Source organism: Anomaloglossus baeobatrachus, chromosome 7 (genome assembly GCF_048569485.1).
Source record: "Anomaloglossus baeobatrachus isolate aAnoBae1 chromosome 7, aAnoBae1.hap1, whole genome shotgun sequence".
Lineage (NCBI taxonomy): Eukaryota > Metazoa > Chordata > Amphibia > Anura > Aromobatidae > Anomaloglossus > Anomaloglossus baeobatrachus.
Genome location: NC_134359.1, coordinates 281,829,080 through 281,848,127, shown reverse-complemented (window position 1 = coordinate 281,848,127; position 19,048 = coordinate 281,829,080). Strand labels below are relative to the sequence as shown.

The 19,048-nt window shown below is 46.1% G+C and overlaps 1 protein-coding gene across 1 annotated transcript in view; it reads right to left on the bottom strand.

The window, feature by feature from the left end:
* Positions 1 to 17,241, bottom strand: part of MAPK8IP3 (mitogen-activated protein kinase 8 interacting protein 3) — an 87,628-nt gene extending 70,387 nt beyond the window's left edge. Inside the window, exon 1 of the mRNA XM_075318269.1 lies at positions 16,019 to 17,241. Within this exon, the coding sequence (XP_075174384.1) occupies positions 16,019 to 16,327 (309 nt within the window). The 5' untranslated portion in view covers positions 16,328 to 17,241. The remainder of the gene's footprint in view (positions 1 to 16,018) is intronic.
* Between the last annotated feature and the right edge of the window lie 1,807 nt (positions 17,242 to 19,048).

Here is a 19,048-nt window from a genome sequence, read left to right as displayed (position 1 = left end):
TCAGGGCTGCGGCTGATCACCATTACAACATGTGTATTAAGAAGTTGTGACTGTTTCGCAAACCCGATAAGGTTAGTGTGCCTTTCCTGACAATTATCAATTTCCCTACCGGGTAAGACCCTATTGCGCTTTTCTGTTCCACAGTATTTTCATCCACTTTTCTTGGAAACTTAAATACAGCAGAATTTCTGAGCAAAAAAAACGCAGCAAAAAAAAAAAACGCAGCAATTACATTAAATGTGATCACAGCCTAAATGTCCCAGCAAAGTGATGGATGTGATTTCATGAAATCTCCACCGGCTGAGCGGGCAAAGACACTTTTGTACTATGTGGTTTTGATGCCTTTTTTTTCTCTATAGGCTTCTATGTGGAGCCTGAAAAAAAAAAAAGTGAAAAAAAATAATACTGTTGCATTTTTAAACAGAGAATCAAAACTTGTCTGTAGTATTAAAAAAGCATTTAAATGAAGATTCACATCTGCACCAAAAGTGCATCAAACAAGGGGGAAAATGCATAAGAAAACCAGCAAAGACATAATAATCAGAAAAGATTGTTATTATGTAACATGCTGCAGAAAAAAAGCAGTAGAAAAAATGCAGCATTTATGCTACATGTGAACACTGCCGTAGCATTACATTTGTAGTACATTTTTTATGGATTTAATAGAGAAAAATAATCAATTACGCCATTTACCAATCACCATAAATAATGTGATCGCAAACAGTAAAACCAAATATATCCATGTTATTTACTGATTTCTGATGTTTTTTATTTTTTTCAAAACAATAAAAATGACATTATTGTAATTGGTTTTCATTATTGTTTAGTTATTTTATAGGAAGAAAAAAAATTTTCTATTCTCCCTCTAGGACAAAGGGACATAGAAATACACTGCTGTGTTCAATGAATCTCTATGTACCAGTATATTCTGCCTACACTGCAGCTTCAAGTATACAAAATCCTGACTGTGATATCAGCAGAGTTTGTGGCTTTAGGCTTTATCTGCTGCCTGCAATGTTGATGGTTTGAGTTTTGGGGGAGGGGAATAAAAAAAATTACATTTTTGTAATTGTTTCTCAATAATTTTAGCAGTTTTATAGAAACAAAACCATATGGCTTTCTCTTTAGACCTAGAATACTGAGATATACATAGACTGCTATGTACAGATGTATTTCTATGTACCTGTATAATCTGCTTCTGGGTTCCCTGTCTGCACTAAAGCTCAAGTAAACCAAATCTCCTATGGCTCATTGGTAGAGCTGCTGTCTGCGAACATGGAGGAACATGAAGGTTGTGAGTTTGTGTTTTGGGCGGCACGGTGGCTCAGTGGTTAGCACTGCAGCCTTGCAGCGCTGGGGTCCTAGGTTGTAGTCCCACTAAGCACAACATCTGCATGGAGTTTGTATGTTCTCCCTGTGTTTGAGTGGTTTCCTCCGGTTTCCTCCCACAATATTATTATATTATTATTGGGTTGACCAGAGAAAAATAGACTTGTTTATTTAGTTTATGCACTTGCAGAGATGCCAGCCCTGCCCCCCGTGTAGGAGGAACTACAGGGCTGGTTAGGAAAGATGAGAAGAAGACGGGACAAAAGCCCTGACTGCTGGGACAGAAGGACTGAGCCCTCAAATTGGGACAGCCCTGCTAAATCCGGGACGGTTGAGAGCTATGCGTCACCTCCACCGTTCAGGTGCTGCCACCGGCTGGAAATACTCAGTTGCGGAGCTTCAGAGCACAGCTCCATCAACTGTATAGTGGCCACGGCCGGGTTCTGCACATGAAATAGAGCAACTATTGGAACTGTGCTGTGCAGCTCCGCAACTGTGTAGTTCTAGCCGGCAGCGCCACCAGGAAAAGCTGATTGGCGGGGTGCCGGGTGTCGTATTAAGAATAAGTTATCAATCTTAAAGTCTCAGACAACCCCTTTAATGTATCAATCGTATGCAGTAAGCTCCCTCTAGTGGTGACTGCAGGAAGACTGAATTTTGTGCTTTATATAAAAAAAAATCTAACAAAAAGAAAAAAAAACAAGTGTCTGACTACTATAAAAAAAAAATGTAAACCTATTTATATGAATATTTATTCAGACATTCGATTTAGAGAGCATCCTTCTCCCTCTGCTTGCCATTACTACTCTCAAAGATGTTTGTCACTCAACTGACACCTGTGGGGGCTGTAATAGGCACTATAACATATTATGTGGGTAAACTGATTAACCCTTCGACAGACAAGGACAAGTCAAGGACTCATTTTACATTTATTTATTTTACCAAATGATAATAAAATGGGGCAAACCCCCCAAAACTCAGCATTTACTGAATCTTTTCTTTTAGACTGAGATGTATCTGTCTCAACGTCTGGTGAGCTAAAAGGATTAACAATATAATAAAGAACAGACCCAGCCCATAGAGTCTCTGGAGACTGATCCTCCGACCTTCCTGCACTATTACATCATCGCTCACATTAATCCCTTCGGTCCTGGAATGATGACCCATTACTCACCCACACCCCCAGACTAGACCATAATGCATCATTGCTTTTAACTGCAAAAGAGATCTATAGGATGGATGGGCGCAGTAACCAGAGCTCCCCATAGAAAAAGCAATCCTACCAGTGAGGAACAATAGAGGATAATCAATATTGGAAAAATTACTATAAATTTATAGATTAGGTATCACCTTTTCAATAAAATCAATGGGAAACTCCAGCCAGAAAAAAATCATATTGAGGTGCATTTTACATACCCTTTGACAAACATTCTAATCCAAAGCCTCTGACATAGACAATGAGACAATTTACAAATACGGTAGTTATGACTTAAAAAAACCCCAAATCAAGCATTTTGTGTAAACAGCTCCCAGATTTAAAGGGAATCTGTCAGAACAGAATGACTGATCAAACCAAGCACAGGCGCTTGGTGCATCATGGTGTGGCTAAACATTTAGGTGCACCTTCCCACCTATCTCCACCCTCCAATCTTTTTTGATTGACAGCTCTGGTGTTGCGGGTGACAGAGAGTCATGTGGTTTCTGGCAATAGAAGGTCACAGCGTCTGGCTGCGTAGAATGCTCCCTGACGTTTTATTATTCCTGCTGTCAGTATTCATTGGTATAGGTAGCTTTCCTGCTGGATTCATCTCTCCCCTTTTAGGATTCAGCAGAGCCCTCCTTCCACCCACCTGCTGATTATTAGTATTGCCCATGTGCTTACATACCTCCATCTTCTCTGGACTTGTGCTGGTGATATTATTCGGTTCATTTAAGCTCTGGTTGCAAGTAGGTGGCTTGTACTCATCTGTGATATCATTGCTGAAATTTTGCTGAACTTCTACTTGAGTCATCTGTGGATAAGTAGTTCATGCATTTCCCCCTGTGTCCTCCTTGTGTCTTCTCTAGTGCTTAGTGGGGTTGATAAAGAGCTCATCCCATCCGTTCCCTATTTAGGGCCCAGCACTCGGGATACCTAGGGTCAGGTATACGGCTTGGCGCATAGGTGCGGATTCTTTCTAGGGTGGTGAGGAACCCCATGGACCAGCAGTAGGTTTGGTCAGAGGTCACCATCTCCCCTTCCCTAGACACAGGGTTTCCTTCCCTTTCACTGTGCGCTTGGTACTTCCCTGTACCGAGCATGACATCTTTCATATAGGGGAGATAGATGGAAAACAAGCTGGTGGTAAGGTTCACCTAAATATTTGGCCCTGCCATGATGCACCGAGCACCTCTGCTTGGTTTGAACAGTCATTCTGTGCTGACAGACGCTGAGTGTCTCCGAGTTTATAGACTACAAACCAAATTTATGTAGTCTAATCTTGGCATGTTAATCCTCTGCCCCTATATACATATAGGGGCACACAGAATCCTTGCAGCATTGCATGCTATATTAGAGTCTACCAATCACCATATTTTTCCAATCCATGGCAAACTACAACTGACAACATGTCCTTAATGCTGGTAGTCGCAGTTTTACTATAGGTAGAAAGCTCAGGTCAGACACCTATTATAAGGCCTTGGGCACACAGGGCGTTTTTTTATGTAAATTTGGTGCAAAAAATGTCAATTGTTGATGCATTCATTTTTGTCCTGCATTTTTTACCCATTGATTTCAATGAAAAAATGCATTGCACCAAAAGGCGTACGTTTTCTCTTGCGTTTTTCTGCCAGAAGGTGCAGATTCCTACAGAAACATTCTGCAACCTGCGCACATAGCTTTAGAGTTTTTGCCGAGGTGTCACTGCTCCTAAATCCAAAAATCAAGGCCTCAGTTTTGCTCGGAGTTTCCAGCCCTGTTTATGGTCGATTTGCATTGCTGGTATATAGAGTGTAGAGCTTTCCTTAACGGATGCATTTATATCACATTGTATCAGCGTCATGAGAAATTGCCACTTTGTGGAATACTCAATCCAACAAGGTAGAGTGAATGCAAATTAAGCCTCATAATGCTGCGACACAAGACTTAAGGCCGCTTTACACGCAACCACATCGCTAACGAGATGTCGTTGGGGGTCACGGAATTGTGCTGCACATCCGGCCTCGTTAGCGACGTCGTTGCGTGTGAAACGTACAAACGACCGCTAACGATCAAAAATGCTCACCTAATCGTTGACACGTCGTTCTAATCCCAAATATCGTTGCTGGTGCAGGACACAGGTTGTTCGTCATTCCTGCGGCAGCACACATCGCTACGTGTGACACCCCGGGAACGATGAACAACACCGTAACTGTGTCCTCCGGCAACGAGGTGGGCGTCACTTTCTTTCGGCTGTTCTCCGCCCCTCCGCTTCTATTAGACGGCTGCCGTGTGACGCCGCATGAACTGCCCCCTTACAAAGGAGGCGGTTCGCCGGCCACAGCGACATCGCTAGGCAGGTAAGTCCGTGTGACGGGGACTAACAATGTTGTGCGCCACGGGCAGCGATTTGCCCGTGACGCACAACCGACGGGGGCGGGTGCTTTCACCAGCGACATCACTAGCGATGTCGCTGTGTGTAAAGCAGCCTTAACGCTATGTGCCCACGGGACAATGTAGCTGGGGATTTTCTGGATTTTCTAGATAAATCCGCAGGTTTTAGCAAGTACAGACACTCCCCATGTTATCCTATGGGACATGGGGAGTGCTGTGTCCATGCTGCGGATATGTGCAGCTGCGGAACCTGCTGCGGATGTCCCGCAGCCGCACATAACTGCATGTCAATTATTCCTGCGGAAATCCCACATCTCCACTATTGAGACAGAGACCGGGACTTCCGCAGGTAAGTCCCACTAATGTCAGCAAGTTTACCGCAGATATTTCGCTGGAATCCCGCAGCAATGTATAGCTACGGATTCCGGGGAGCAGCTGCGGGAAACCTACGGACATACCTGCGGATATATCCGCAGGTTTTTTCTCCCGTGGGCACAAAGCCTAAGGGCTCATGCGCACTTAACTGCTGAATATTCTGCAGCGATTTGACAGTACATGTGCGCTTCAAATCGCTGCAGAAACACTGCGTAATGGATGCAGTCTTTCAGAAGAAAAAAAGCCGATTTCATGCGCTATGGCTGCTGCCCCCACCATAGACAGAGTGGGAGCTGCATCCAAAGCGCACAAATTAATTGACATGCTGCTTTTTTGAACGCACGGATTTGAGTCAAAATTTTAGCATCCAAATCGCTGAATTCAAAAAAGCATCGTGCGCACGCGTCATGCACAATCTTCATAGCCCTAATACTCCTGGCCTCTGTGTAGTCAGATCCAAATAAATTGGTTGTCTGAACAATTGGTCCTGGCCTATTTTTGCTTTTTTGAAGTGAATGGGATAAATGCACACAGTGGAGCAACCTTCCATATATCTGCCGGCAGATCTAGCTGCAAATTAGCTTTTCCATCCAGATCTTCGAAAGGAAAATCTGCAGCAGAATAAAGTACAGGTACCAGCAAAGTGGATGAAATCTTTCTAAACTCATCCAGACATTGTTTTTATTTTCCAAAATGAACCCGTTTTGCAGAAGGAAAGGGGTGATCACAGAAGACGAAACCTCACCAGAAGGGGCTGGCATGAGCCGAGACTGGCATGGAAGCCCTGCTAGGAAAAGAAAAGATTAATGGTATCTTTTTTTTTTTTTGTTTCTTAAAGGAAATCTGTCATAAGGATTTTGCATGCTAATCTGAGAGCAGCATAATGCAGGGGCAGAGATCCGGATTCCTGCAATGTGTCACTTACTGGTCTATTTAGAGTATTTTTTATAAAATCATTGTTTTATCAGCAGAAGATTATCACTATAGGACTAGTAATCCTGCTGCTAAGTAGTCTAACCCTGCCCCAACCACTGATTGGCAGCTTTCCGCCTATGCACAGTGTACACAGAAAGCTTCCAATTAGTGGTATGGGTGGGGTTATAAAGAGCTAAGTCAATCAGAAAACTGGTAGATCTGCAGCAGATTAAACAGTTGTTGATAAAAACTGCAGCACCCAGTAAAGTAAGTGACATGTCGCTGGAATCAGAGTCTCAGCACCTACATCATGCTGCTTTCAGATGGGATAGCAAAAACTTGGTTTACAAAAAGGATTCTGATAGTCTGCACTTAAATTTGCAGAAAAATGTGCATGATTTTGTGCAGATTTGCCGCTATGGGCCTTTCCTGTACACAACAGCCATACAATCAATCAGGTCAGCCATAGAGATTTGATTTTTCCCATGACACCAAAATGCAAGAGTAAGCTGGTGCAGAGAGTATTGAACTTGATGGAATTATACTGAGCAAGCGGGCACCAGAGCGAGCAGACAGTAGTGGCATGAATTATCTGCAGCTATAGCTATTTTCTAAGATATTACATTTATAAAATTACACTACACATCCAATCATAAAAATCCAAAGTCTAAACCTTGCTGGTGTAATTCACGAAAAATCAGAGGATCAGAAATGTAGTTTGAAAGTTCTGAATCCACCGACTGCCAATCAGGCTGTGCCGTTATATACAGTATATCACAAAAGTGAGTACACCCCTCCCATTCTTGAAAATATTTTATTGTATCTTTTCATGGGACAACACTGAAGATCTGACCCTGCGATACAATGTACAGTGTCAGTGTGCAGCTTGTATAACAATGTAAATTTGGTGTCCTCTAAATAACTCAACACACAGTCATTAATGTTTAAACCGCTGGCAGCAAAAGTGAGTACACCCTTAATTGAAAATGGCGAAATTGTGCCCAGTTAGCCATTCTAGCTCCCCGGTGTTGTGTGACTCATTAGTGTTACAAGGTCTCAGGTGTGAATGGTGAGCGGGGTGTGGTAAATTTTGTGTTATGGCTCATACACTCTCTCATATTGGTCACTGGAAGATAAACATGGCTCCTCATGGCAAAGAATTCTCTGAGGATGTGAAAAAAAAGAATTGTTGCTCTACATAAACATAGCCGAGGCTATAAGAAGATTGCCACTATCCTGACACTAAGATGCAGCACAGTGGCCAAGACTATACAGCAGTATAACAAGACAGAAGCCTCACCATAGGCGACCAAAGAAGTTGAGTCCAAATGCTCAGTGTTATAGCCATAGGTCGTCTTTTCAAAATAGACGTATGAGTGCTGCCAGCATTGCTGCAGAGGTTGCAGGGGTGGGGGGTCAGCCTGTCAGTGCTCAGACCATACACTGCACACTACATCACATTGGTCTACATGGCTGTCATCCCAGAAGGAAGCTTCTTCTAAAGATGTTGCACAAAAAAGTCCTCAGTTTGCTGAAGATAAGCAGACTAAGGGCAAGGATTACTGGAGCCGTGTCCTGTGGTCTGATGAGACCAAGATAACTTATTTGGTTCAGATGGTGTCAAGCAGGTGAGGAGCCAAAGACAAGTGTGTCCTTCCTACAGTCTGGCATGGGGGTGAGGGTGTCATGGTCTGGGGCTGTATGAGTGCTGCCGACTGTGGGGGCTACAATTCATTGAGAGAACCATGAATACCAACATGTACTGTGACATCCTGAAGCAAAGCAGGATCCCCTCCCTTTATATTCCAACATAATGACCCCAAACACCTCCAAGACAACCACCGTGTCGCTAAAGAAACTGAGGGCAAAGGTGCTGGACTGGCCGAGTGTCTCCAGACCTAAACCGTAATGAGCATCTGTGGGGCCTCCTCAAACGGAAGGTGGAGGAGTGCAAGGTCTCCAACATCCACCAGCTCTGAGATGTCATCCTGGAGGATGGAAGAGGATCCAGCGTCTCCTGTGAAGCTCGAGGAAACTCCATGCCCAAGAGAGTTAAGGTGGTGCTTGAAAATAATGGTGGTCTCACAAAATATTGACACTTTGGGCACAAAGTGAACCCACTTTTGTTACCAGTGGTTTAGACATTAATGACCGTGTGTTGAGTTATTTAGAGGGCACTAAATTTACCTTGTTATACAAGCTGCGCACTGACACTGTACATTGTATCACAGGGTCAGATCTGCAGTGGTGTCCCAGGAAGAAATATAATAAAATATTTACAAAAATGTGAGGGGTGTACTCACTTTTGTGATAAATTGTATATTGTATTGTCATAAGTTCTACATACGCTATATAAAAGAAGTATTGATTTGTATATTGATTTGGTATTTAGCACCAGCAGCCACTTATATGGCACCACTTTTCCCTAATGCTGCAGGAGGGGGTTTGATGGGGGCTACCACATCCCCTATTTCTGCACCACTGCAGGGATTCTTTATCCTTTTCTAAAGGCACAGACAAATCTGAAGGTCAGTGAGAATGAAGCCAACAACAGTGATTTGCATGATGCTCTCTCTGGGACGGATGTTTATTTAAAGCCATTTCCAGCCGTAAAAAGTTAGCAAGGATGAATAAATTGGGTGCCATAACTCCTGCTGCCATGCTGAAAGCCAAAAAGCTAATGGGTACAAGTTTCCCCCTTTTCCATGTGAAAGCAGGTGAAAGAGAATTGATGTTGATTCTTAAAGAGATATTCCAGCCAGAAGCATTTATCACCTATCTACTGATCACATATGCTATATCAATGGCGTCTAGTTCCTGGGGGGGATAATATATGGTTTGGAGGAAAACACAGACCTGTGATCCCCAGTTCTAGCACTTATCCAATGCACTGATAGGTTGGGATACAGCTTTTTGCATCTTATGAAGTACTGAAAAATGTATATATTTTTGTACCGTGTTAACCAGTAGATAGAAAAAAATTGTTTAAAATAACAAGAGTTTTCACGAGTTGATACATTTTAATGGCTAAGGGCTAGCACACATGGCGAGTAAAACAGAGCGAGTGGAATGCAATAAAAAAAAAAATCGCATTCCACTCGGACCAGTGTTACTCTATGGGTCGCTGCTATATGCAATTTTTTTCTCAGCCCTAATCGGACCCAGAAAACAATCACCGCATGCTGCGTGTGGAATCCGATTAGTTTTCACTCGCACCCATACAAGTTTATGGGTGCGAGAGAAACATCGCCCTGCACACGGATGACACCGGAGTGCAGTGCAATAATCGTATCAGCTGATAATGGAGAAGATGGGGAGATTAGTTCCTCCCTCTCCTCCGCAGCTGTGATCCGATGTGTAGAGAAGATGGAGAGCTTAATTTCTCCATCTTCTCCACTGTCTGTGTTGGCGTATGACAACCGAGTGCTGTTCCGATATTTCACACACACACCCATTGACTTGAATGGGTGTGTGCCGTCCGATATACACTGCCAATCAAAGCATGCAGCGATTTTTTTTTCTCAGCCCTAATCGGACCAAGAAAACAATCACCACATGCTGCGTGTGGAATCCGATTAGTTTTCACTCGCACCCATACAAGTCTATGGGTGCGAGAGAAACATTGCACTGCACTTGGATGACACCGGAGTGGAGTGCGATAATCGTGTCAGCTGATAATGGAGAAGATGGGGAGATTAGTCCCTCCCTCTCCTCTGCAGCTGTGATCCGATGTGTAGAGAAGATGGAGAGCTTAATTTCTCCATCTTCTCCACTGTCTGTGTTGGCGTATGACAACCGAGTGCTGTTCCGATATTTCACACACACCCATTGACTTGAATGGGTGTGTGCCGTCTAATATACACTGCCAATCAAAGCATGCAGCGATTTTTTTGGTTCATGCCGATTCGGCCTTAAAAAAAAACCCTCTAGTCAGCACTGATCCATAATATAACATTGGAGCGAGTGTTGTCCTATAAAACATCAGATAGCACTCATCCGAGTTATATGCTACCCACATACTACCGTATGCGAACCCTAAAAGGCAGAACACACCTTTAAGTTGTCATCCGTTATAAATTCTTGACAATTTTTTTTCTTAATAGGAAAAGCTGGGTGACAAAGAAAATCTTATCCATCTTTCCTAGAGCCCTAAATGGCAAATCTTCCATGAATCTATATGGTGACCACCTGGGTAACAAAGGAGGCTTGCCATTTAGTACTCAGCGACAATTCTTGCGGGAGATATAATGGCAGCCTCATTTGTTTTAACCCAGCTTGTCCTGAAATCTTACCCTAGAGACAGAAGACAGACATTATCTCCCTGTAGTTTGTGGGAAAACTGGGTAACGTCCAAAGTGTCTGTCATTCTAATTCCCAGGGTGGATGTGACCCAGATTTCCTCGAAAAGTAATCCTATGGATTGTGACGGCTACTGTCAACGAGGACACACTACATGGCTATGTTCACACATAGGAGAATTACTGCAGACATTTCTGAGACGGAAAATCGGCTCCAGATTTATAGGACAGTTAGAATTTAACCAAATTTCTCAGATATGAAACGACTCTAAAGATTTATATAAATGTAGAAGGTCGTCGCTCCCCCCCCCCCCACTGTTTTATGCTTTTTGTCTGTGTTGTGAAGGTAATGTGTTTTAGCTACCAAGTACAGTATGTTGTCAATACATTTGATAGAATTACTGCTTCTAGTGAAGTGTGGGTCCCCGATGTAGTAGAGCTGTGACCATGTAGTAGTCGGCGCCAGCTAGCGGTAGATTAGATGTTAGATAAGATAGGGGAGGAGTGACAGATGGCCAATGGGTTGCTTAGGCTGCTTTCACACATCTGGTTTTTGCTGAGCGGCACAATACGGCGCTTTGAAGAAAAAACGCAACCGTTTTTTTTTGCCGCTGGTTGCATTTTTTTCGCATAGACTCGCATTAGCGCCGTATTGTTCCGCATGGCCTTGCCTTGTGTCCGTTTTTTGCCGTATGCGGCATATTTAGCGCATGCGGCGGCCGGGTGGAACATTGCCTGGGACGTTTTTTTGTGCGGCGAAAAAAATGCATTTCGTCAGATCCGGTGCAATGCGGCGCAATTTACAATGCAAGCCTATGGACGTCGGATGCGGCGTTCTGCGGCAAAAAACGCATCCGGACACCGGATGCGGTTTTTTGAACTGCACATGCTCAGTAAAAAGCCGCATCCGTCAAAAAACGGACGGGCCGCATGGGAAAACTTATGCAACGGATCCATTTTTTTTCGCCGCATTCGTTGCATAGGTTTTTGAGCCGGATTGAGCCGCAGTGCAAAAACCGGATGTGTGAAAGCAGCCTTAGAGTGACGGGCCTGGTGAGGGGAGTTCTGCAAAAGGGTTCAAGGACTAAAGCCATGGTACGGTGTGAGGAGTCATTCAGGGAATCCTAAGATAACCTTATAAAGGTCCGGAGCCTACAGCTCACCCTGACGGGCTCAAGGAAGTAGTGTAACTAGATAGCTGTTGGGGCCAGAAGCAGACAACGGTGAGAAGAAGTGTGGGGAAACAGAGACACAGGTGCGCTGCAGCTTATGGACTAGATCCAAAATAGTGGGGATAGGTCGAGTGAAGGTACCCCAAAACACAGAAACCAGCGCACTGTCAGGAGTGAGGCCATGTCTGTCATAGCGGTGGAAAGAATAAACTGTTCAAGTTTGGTTTGCCAACAGAACTGCAGTGTCACGTTTCTGACTACTGCGTCAACGATGGGGACCGCCTGCAGGGTAATGGACACCAACCCGAAGAAAACTATGCATCGCACAACCCGCCCGAAGTCATACACCCATACTGACCCTCTCTGGTGAAGGAGTGCCTAGCCCCCATGGCTCGGCGTCCGTACCACCCTTCATAAAGACCCTGTTAAAGGTATACCTCTAGTTTAGGGGTACCTAGCAATATTTGTAAATTAATGAAAGCACAAACTTGGAGCAATTAACCACAGATAACATGTAATTATCCATAGATTATGGGGTATACTATGGCTTTCACATTCTGTGCAGGTTACAGACTATAGTAAAACAGTCTGTAATCTGTTGAGTTGTTGCAGGACAACTGACAATAACAGGCTTTTTTGCTTATTGTTAAATGGGTGGTCATATTACATATCAAGGGTACAACCTGGCAATTGCAGCTGCAGAATTGCAATATCACATGGTGCCCATTAAACAGAACAGGTTACACTGTGGGTCCTGACTTGGAAAACTCTTTGTGACATCAATTTTGCCTAAGGCCGCTTTCATATTGCATTCTGTCCTCCGTTCAGTGGTTCCGTCACGGCTTCCATCCAACCCCCCGCAAAACGGGTTTTGGACTTATGCGCCGACGGGGCCATTCACTATAATGGTGCAGACAGAGTCACCATGTGCTCTTGTGGCGCCCTGGACAAGCCAGGTCGTCACAGAACTACACCAACACACCCCACACCCCGGTTAGGCACACCGAAGCCAAACACAAAATCCTTGTTGCCTCCCTCCAGGGGCTGATGTCCACACCAGGGGGTGGGCCAGGCGGTTGGCCCCGCCCACCGAGTAGTTCACAGTCCTGGAGGCGGGAAAAGGATGCAGAGTAGATAGAGTTTGAAGTTTGAGGAGTGAGGAGTGAAGTGGTAGAGGAGCAGTCTGACGGCGTCCGGGTGTGTGGCCCGGACGGTACAGCAAGGTTGGCAGACGGTGGTGACCGTCTGCAGGAGAGGCTGATTGGAGCGAACCGTAAGGACCGTGGACGGGCGGTGGCCCGACGGTACCGGATCGGAGAGCAAAGAGAAGCCAGCACCATCCGGCAGGGCTTACGGACCCCGACCAGGCTAGGAGTCGCCGTAAAACCGGTCAAATCCATTAGCGAAGGGAACCTCCGGGGTTTCCCAGCAGTCAAGACCCCAGTGAAGGAAACAGCTCACACCGTGAAGGGAAACACAGTCACCGCCAAGGCTACAGTTCCCAGGGCCAGAGCCTGCGGGCAAAAGGGGCTCCTTCAGCATCCATCCAAGCTGGGGAGCGGGTTACCGGTGGGAAGCCATTGGAACCGTAGACACAACACAGGTGCACGGAAAGGCAGTCACCATCAACCTACCGGGAGAGCTACCGCAGCCATCTGTGGGACCCGTCCATCCAGCCGTTTGTTTTACCGGAGACTTTGCATTCATCATTGGCTGAGTGAGTACCACCGTGCCATGCGGCACAGCGCTGCCCCCGCGACCCTGCACCTCACCAGGCCCCGTAACCCGCCTGCCATCCATCCCTACCCCTCACCGGGCCCCGGGACAACCAACCCCCCTACCCACGGAGGGGAGGACCAACATCCAAGCTGCTCCCTGTCATCGCTCCTGGAATCCCCGTCCAGAGCAGCGGTGGTGTCACCAATCTCACCACAACCGTGGGTGGCGTCACGGACAATATCCCTAAACCCAAACCACCCCCCCTTTCACTCACGGGTGAGGAGCGCCGCTCGAGTCCCCGGGATCCGGCCCACCGCTCGAGCCACCACCGAGCAGCAGCGGCAGCAGCAGCAGCCGGACCCGAGCAGTGGGTGAGCGCAGCGTCCCCTCCTCCGCCCGCGACACTCTATCATGCACAATTTTCAGGAGTATACGCTTTCTGGAAGCAGACACAAGTCTGCTATATTTGGGTGTCCGCCGCCGGAAAGCGTATACTCCCGAAAATGGTGCATGACAGAACACAAGGACTCCATCTGCACCGATTATAATCAATGGCCCCGTTGGCGCATACGTCCAAAACCCGTTTTGCGGGGGGTTTGGACTGAAGCCATGATGGGACCACTGAATGGAGATCAGAATGCAATGTGAAAGGGGCCTAATCAAGCACATAGACGTGTTGTGATTGCAAAAACATGGCTGCTTATTTCCAAAAACAGGCCCTAGCTGCGTTGCGTCTGATATTGCAGCTTCACTCCGTTGAGGTGAAAAATGCTGACCTTCAATTACATTCCGATAGATGGTGGGAAGGTGGGGGGCTTTTTTGGAAGAAAGCCCCCATGCCTTCTCTATTAGACACCCCTTCATATACCATTTTTAAAGGAGAAGTCCCTATTTACTTATCTCCTAAAAAAAAAAAATGTCAGAAGATAATATCTAATTGGGAGCTGTGAATAGTACCTTCCGCACATTGGGTAACTAGCTGTGCAGCAGTCTTGGCCTCATTGAAAGCCTGACCTCAACCTCACTGTACTGGGCATAGATACAAGGCTAAGAAAACAATAAGCTTCAATTATGGAAATAACGGAAAGGAAATTGCCAGTGTAGCCATAGCAACCAAATACTATAAAATAGTGATATTTTTAGTTGCCAAGGGTAACCACCACAAATAACCTCAACTTCCTTTGACACCTGAGGCCTAGTAGGCCTCATTTTATCAATAGTGTCTCTGTTGCCCATAGCAACTAATCAGCGCTCCACTTTCATTTCTAAAATTGCTCTGAGGAAATGAAAGCTGAACTGTGATTGGTTGTTATGGACAAGAAAGACAAATTATAATTTTACTGCAAGACAGTTTTGTTAAAGTCTGAGAATCAAAATTATGACAATCCTGTATTAGCACAAAAGGGGTTTAGAGATTTTTAAACATGTAGTCCGGCCATAACATGCTTCTATGGGAACCCATAACTAACGCTGGAATCTGGCTTTAAAACAACTATTAGAGATGAACAATTCTTTGCCCTGCCCTCCGTGGCAGCCCGTATCCTGGGTACGCTTACCAGGCCCTGTGACGTCATGATGTACATCATGAATGACTAGGCCACACACGATGTCACTGGGTCCAGTATGCACTGGAGGTCCCTAGAACGCCAGACCAAAGATGGCGTCCGGAAAAGTGAAAACCAGCTGCCATAGATGAACCTGGCGCCTGCCCAGGGCAACGCAAATCAAATTGTTTATCTCTACTGACTATAAGCATAAAGATCACCTCATATGACCAGAACAACCATAGAAAATGGCTCCTATCATTGCAGGTTATTGTTGATGATTGCTGTATTGTAACCCTCATCCGATAGAAGATAAATTGTTTCGTCTATGGTCGGCTTAATCCCAGAAGTCTCAAAACCCCAAAATCTTCCAAATCTTCGCTGATGACAATGGCTCTGAAGAAAGGTACATATTAAAGGGAACCAACCAGCAGGACTTTCATATATAAAGTAAAGCCAGTGCTATACTGGTGCTAGAATGCTGAATGTAAACCTACCTTTTGTCCTGAGATTGGATGTTTTATTTCAGAAATATGTGCAAGTAAAGTTCCAGCAATGCACTGCTATTTTGATTGACAGGTGCAACAGGAAGGGAATATGTGGGTTGGGTCTTGCTATCTATTCCCGCCCCTATCTGCCTGCCTGACCTCCTACCCCTGTTGCTGTCGTAGATATTAATTCCAGCGCAGGCAGACAGACAGGAGCGGGAATAGATAGCAAGACCCGGCCCACATATTCCCTTACTGTTGCACCTGTCAATCAAATAGCAGTGCATTGCTGGAACTTTACTTGAACATACTTCTGAAATAAAATATCCAATCTCTGAACAAAAGGTATAGTTACATTCAGCATCCTAGCGTCAGTATAGCACTGGCTTTACTTTATATATGAAAAACCTGCTGGCTAGTTCCCTTTAAGAATAGAAGGGTCCTAAAAACGGACTTAGACCGTTTTGAGATTTCAGATACACAGCACACCTCTGACAAGCTGTGGTCAACTTCTTCACCTGACAGCACAATAAAGTGCTAGCTCTTTGAACCAATGACTAAGCCAAAAAAACAAAAAACAAAGATAATGAATGACCCTGGCACCCACCTCCTCCGCCTGCTTCCGGAGAGCCTTCTCCCGCTCATACTGCGTCAACAACTGCTCATTATCCTCCTTCAGAAGCTCCAACTCCACCTCGTGCTCTTGGTTCTCCGTCAAGACGGCGTCAAGGTTCTCCAGAACGTTGACCACCAACGGCATCAGCTCCTTCACCACCTCCTCGTCGTAGCATTGGATCAGGCGTTCAAACTCTCTGTAGATACTGTTCGCCAGTCCCGACACCCGTTCTGACATAACCGACCCCGAACAGTAGTCGTCCTGGTACACCACCCCATCGTCAATCTGTATCTCCATCATCTTGAAGAACGGTCCTTTACTCCAAGGGCAGCAGTCAAGGGAATTATGGTGCTAAGTATGAATAATGAGTCAATGGACACCCCCTTTTTTTGCTTAAAAGATTTTGACTACCCTTTCCTGGAGAGAATCAGATGCATTGACTTTAACTAGTAAGACAACTTGGATTTAAGTTACAATTTGGATTGGTAATGAAATCCCCTTATAGAGTAATCCGGCATATATAGCGGGATCTGGTGGATCCTAGCCAGAAACTTATTAGCAGCTTGAGCTAAAAACACGGATGGAAGTGCATTATTTACATCAATTGCTTTGCACCCAGGGCTCGGGCCTTATGTCACCACTGTGTGGGTTCCTATCTGTGCCAATGCAATGCAGCACCAGCCTCCATCTGCAAAAACAAGAATGACCAAGGCTTTTATAACCTCCTATCGTCCTATTAGTATCATAATTATGGCTTTGCTGACCAAGCGATCACAAGTGCGATGACAGATCTGCCTCTGTAGATCTATTCTGTATATAACGGGAAGAATAGAACCTATTACATTATATATGCTATGGGATGTTTCCTATTTTGCAGTAATTTCCAGCAATCCATGCAATAAGAGGATCATCTATAGGGGTATCTCCTCCATCCTAAAGATGGCCAGTGCTCGGCCGAGAAAAATGCATTTCTCCTACTACTCTCTGCACCTGATTCCTCCCTCCCCCACCCTGCAAGGATACCCTTTATGACAACCGATATCCCCTGCTAATATGGATGGAACACACCTGCATTGGTTGTGGGGTGATCCTTAATGATGATGATGCTCCCCTGCTTGGATGTCAGAGGAACCCCTCCATCTCATTATAGAGGTGGTGATGATGGTGCTAGCAGACAGAGGCACCTCCCAGCTCTGCTGTAAGTGTGGGAATAGGAGGCAGGCAGCGCTGCCCCCTCCCTGCGCTGACAATCTGACGTCAGGCTGTCTGCATTATGGGTAAAGAATACAGCTGATTCACTCCCTGCTCCCAACCATCGCCTACAATGCCTGCTGGACCACTATGCTGGAGGAGGCGGGAGAGGGGAGCCTCCTTATCAAATGATGCTTTGCTATAGTATGTGTGCAGCGAAATATCATCACGGGCATCATTAAATATCATTAGGACCTCTCATGAGTGTTACTCATCAGCTATAGGGGAAGCTGAAAAAGGAAAAAAGGAACGTCATCTAATCCGGAGTATTCCCACAAAGACAACTTCATAAGAAATGGATTTTAATGACAAACTAAAATTAAAGGGCAGTTCCAAATGCCCAGTCCTTATCCAGGGACACATATAGCCTTAAGCCATGTTCACACACAAGGTTTTTTTCTGAGGCATTCAAAAACAAGTTTTTCATGTCATATCATTTATATGAATAAATACATTTGCGGTCATTACAAAGGACTGGCACATAACTTATTTCTTCCAAAAACAATACTAAGGGCCTGTGGGTAGAAGAAAAGCGATTCCGGCAGCTAAACAGGAAAGGGTTCTTTACAGTTAGAGCAGTCAGATTGTGGAATGCCCTTGTGACGCCCTGGACAAGCCAGGGGTCACAGGTCATAACACCACCACACCCTACACCCCAGTTAGGAACACCAAGGCTAACCAAAAATCCTTGTTGCCTTCCTCCAGGGGCTGATGTCCACAAAAGGGGGTGGGCCAGGCGGTTGGCTCCGCCCACCGAGGAGTACACAGCCCTGGAGGCGGGAGAACCAGGCAGATGAGTTTAGGGAGTGAAGTAGAAAGAAGTGGTAAAGGAGGACAGTGAGAGTAGTGACAGAAAAAGGACAGTTGAGAAAGCCTGAAGCTGGTCCGTGTGTGTGCCCCGGACTGAGAGACAGCAAGGTCAGCAGACGGCGGTGACCGTCTGCAGGGGTGGCTGCTTGGAGGTTGCCGAAAGGACCGCGGACGGGTGGTGGCCCGGCGGTACCGGAGCGGTATATGAAGAACAGTCAGCAACATTGGCAGGGGCCTTTCGGATCCCGGCAAGGCTAGGAGTCGCCGTGAATTTGCCAAATCCGTTAGTGAAGGGGACCTCTGGGTCTCCCAACAAGCAAGTCCCGATTGAAGGCAACAGTCCAACTGTTACAGAGAGACACCGCCACCGCCAGGGCACCAGTTTCTCAGGGCCAGCGCCTGCGGGAAAAGTAGGGCTCCTCCGGCCCATATCCAAGCCGGGGAGCGGGTTACCGGTGGGAACCCATCGTTACCATCATCATCTCAGGTGCAGGAAAAAGGGACCGTCACCGTCAACTACTGGGGAATAGCAATTGCAGCCGTGCGTGGGAACCGTCTTTCCAGCCGTGTGTTTTACCGAGAACTGTGTCATCGTCTCAGGCTGAGTGAGTACTACAGTGCCGCAAGGCACAGCGCTGCCCCCGCGTCCCTGCGCCCACCAAGCCCTGCATCTCCCACCTCATCACAGGGCCCCGGGACAACTACCCCCTACCCACGGAGGGGAGGACTAACATCTAGCTGCTCCATACCATCACTCCCGGGATCCCCATAGAGAGCAGCGGTGGTGTCAACAAATCACCACAACCGTGGGTGGCGTCACGGACAATAAACTATCCCAAAAACCAATCCCCTTTCACTCACGGGCGAGGAGCGCCGCTCGAGTCCCCGGGATCCGGCCCATCGCTCGAGCCACCGAGCAGCAGCAGCAGGCCACAGCAGCCGCAGCGGCAGCCGGACCCA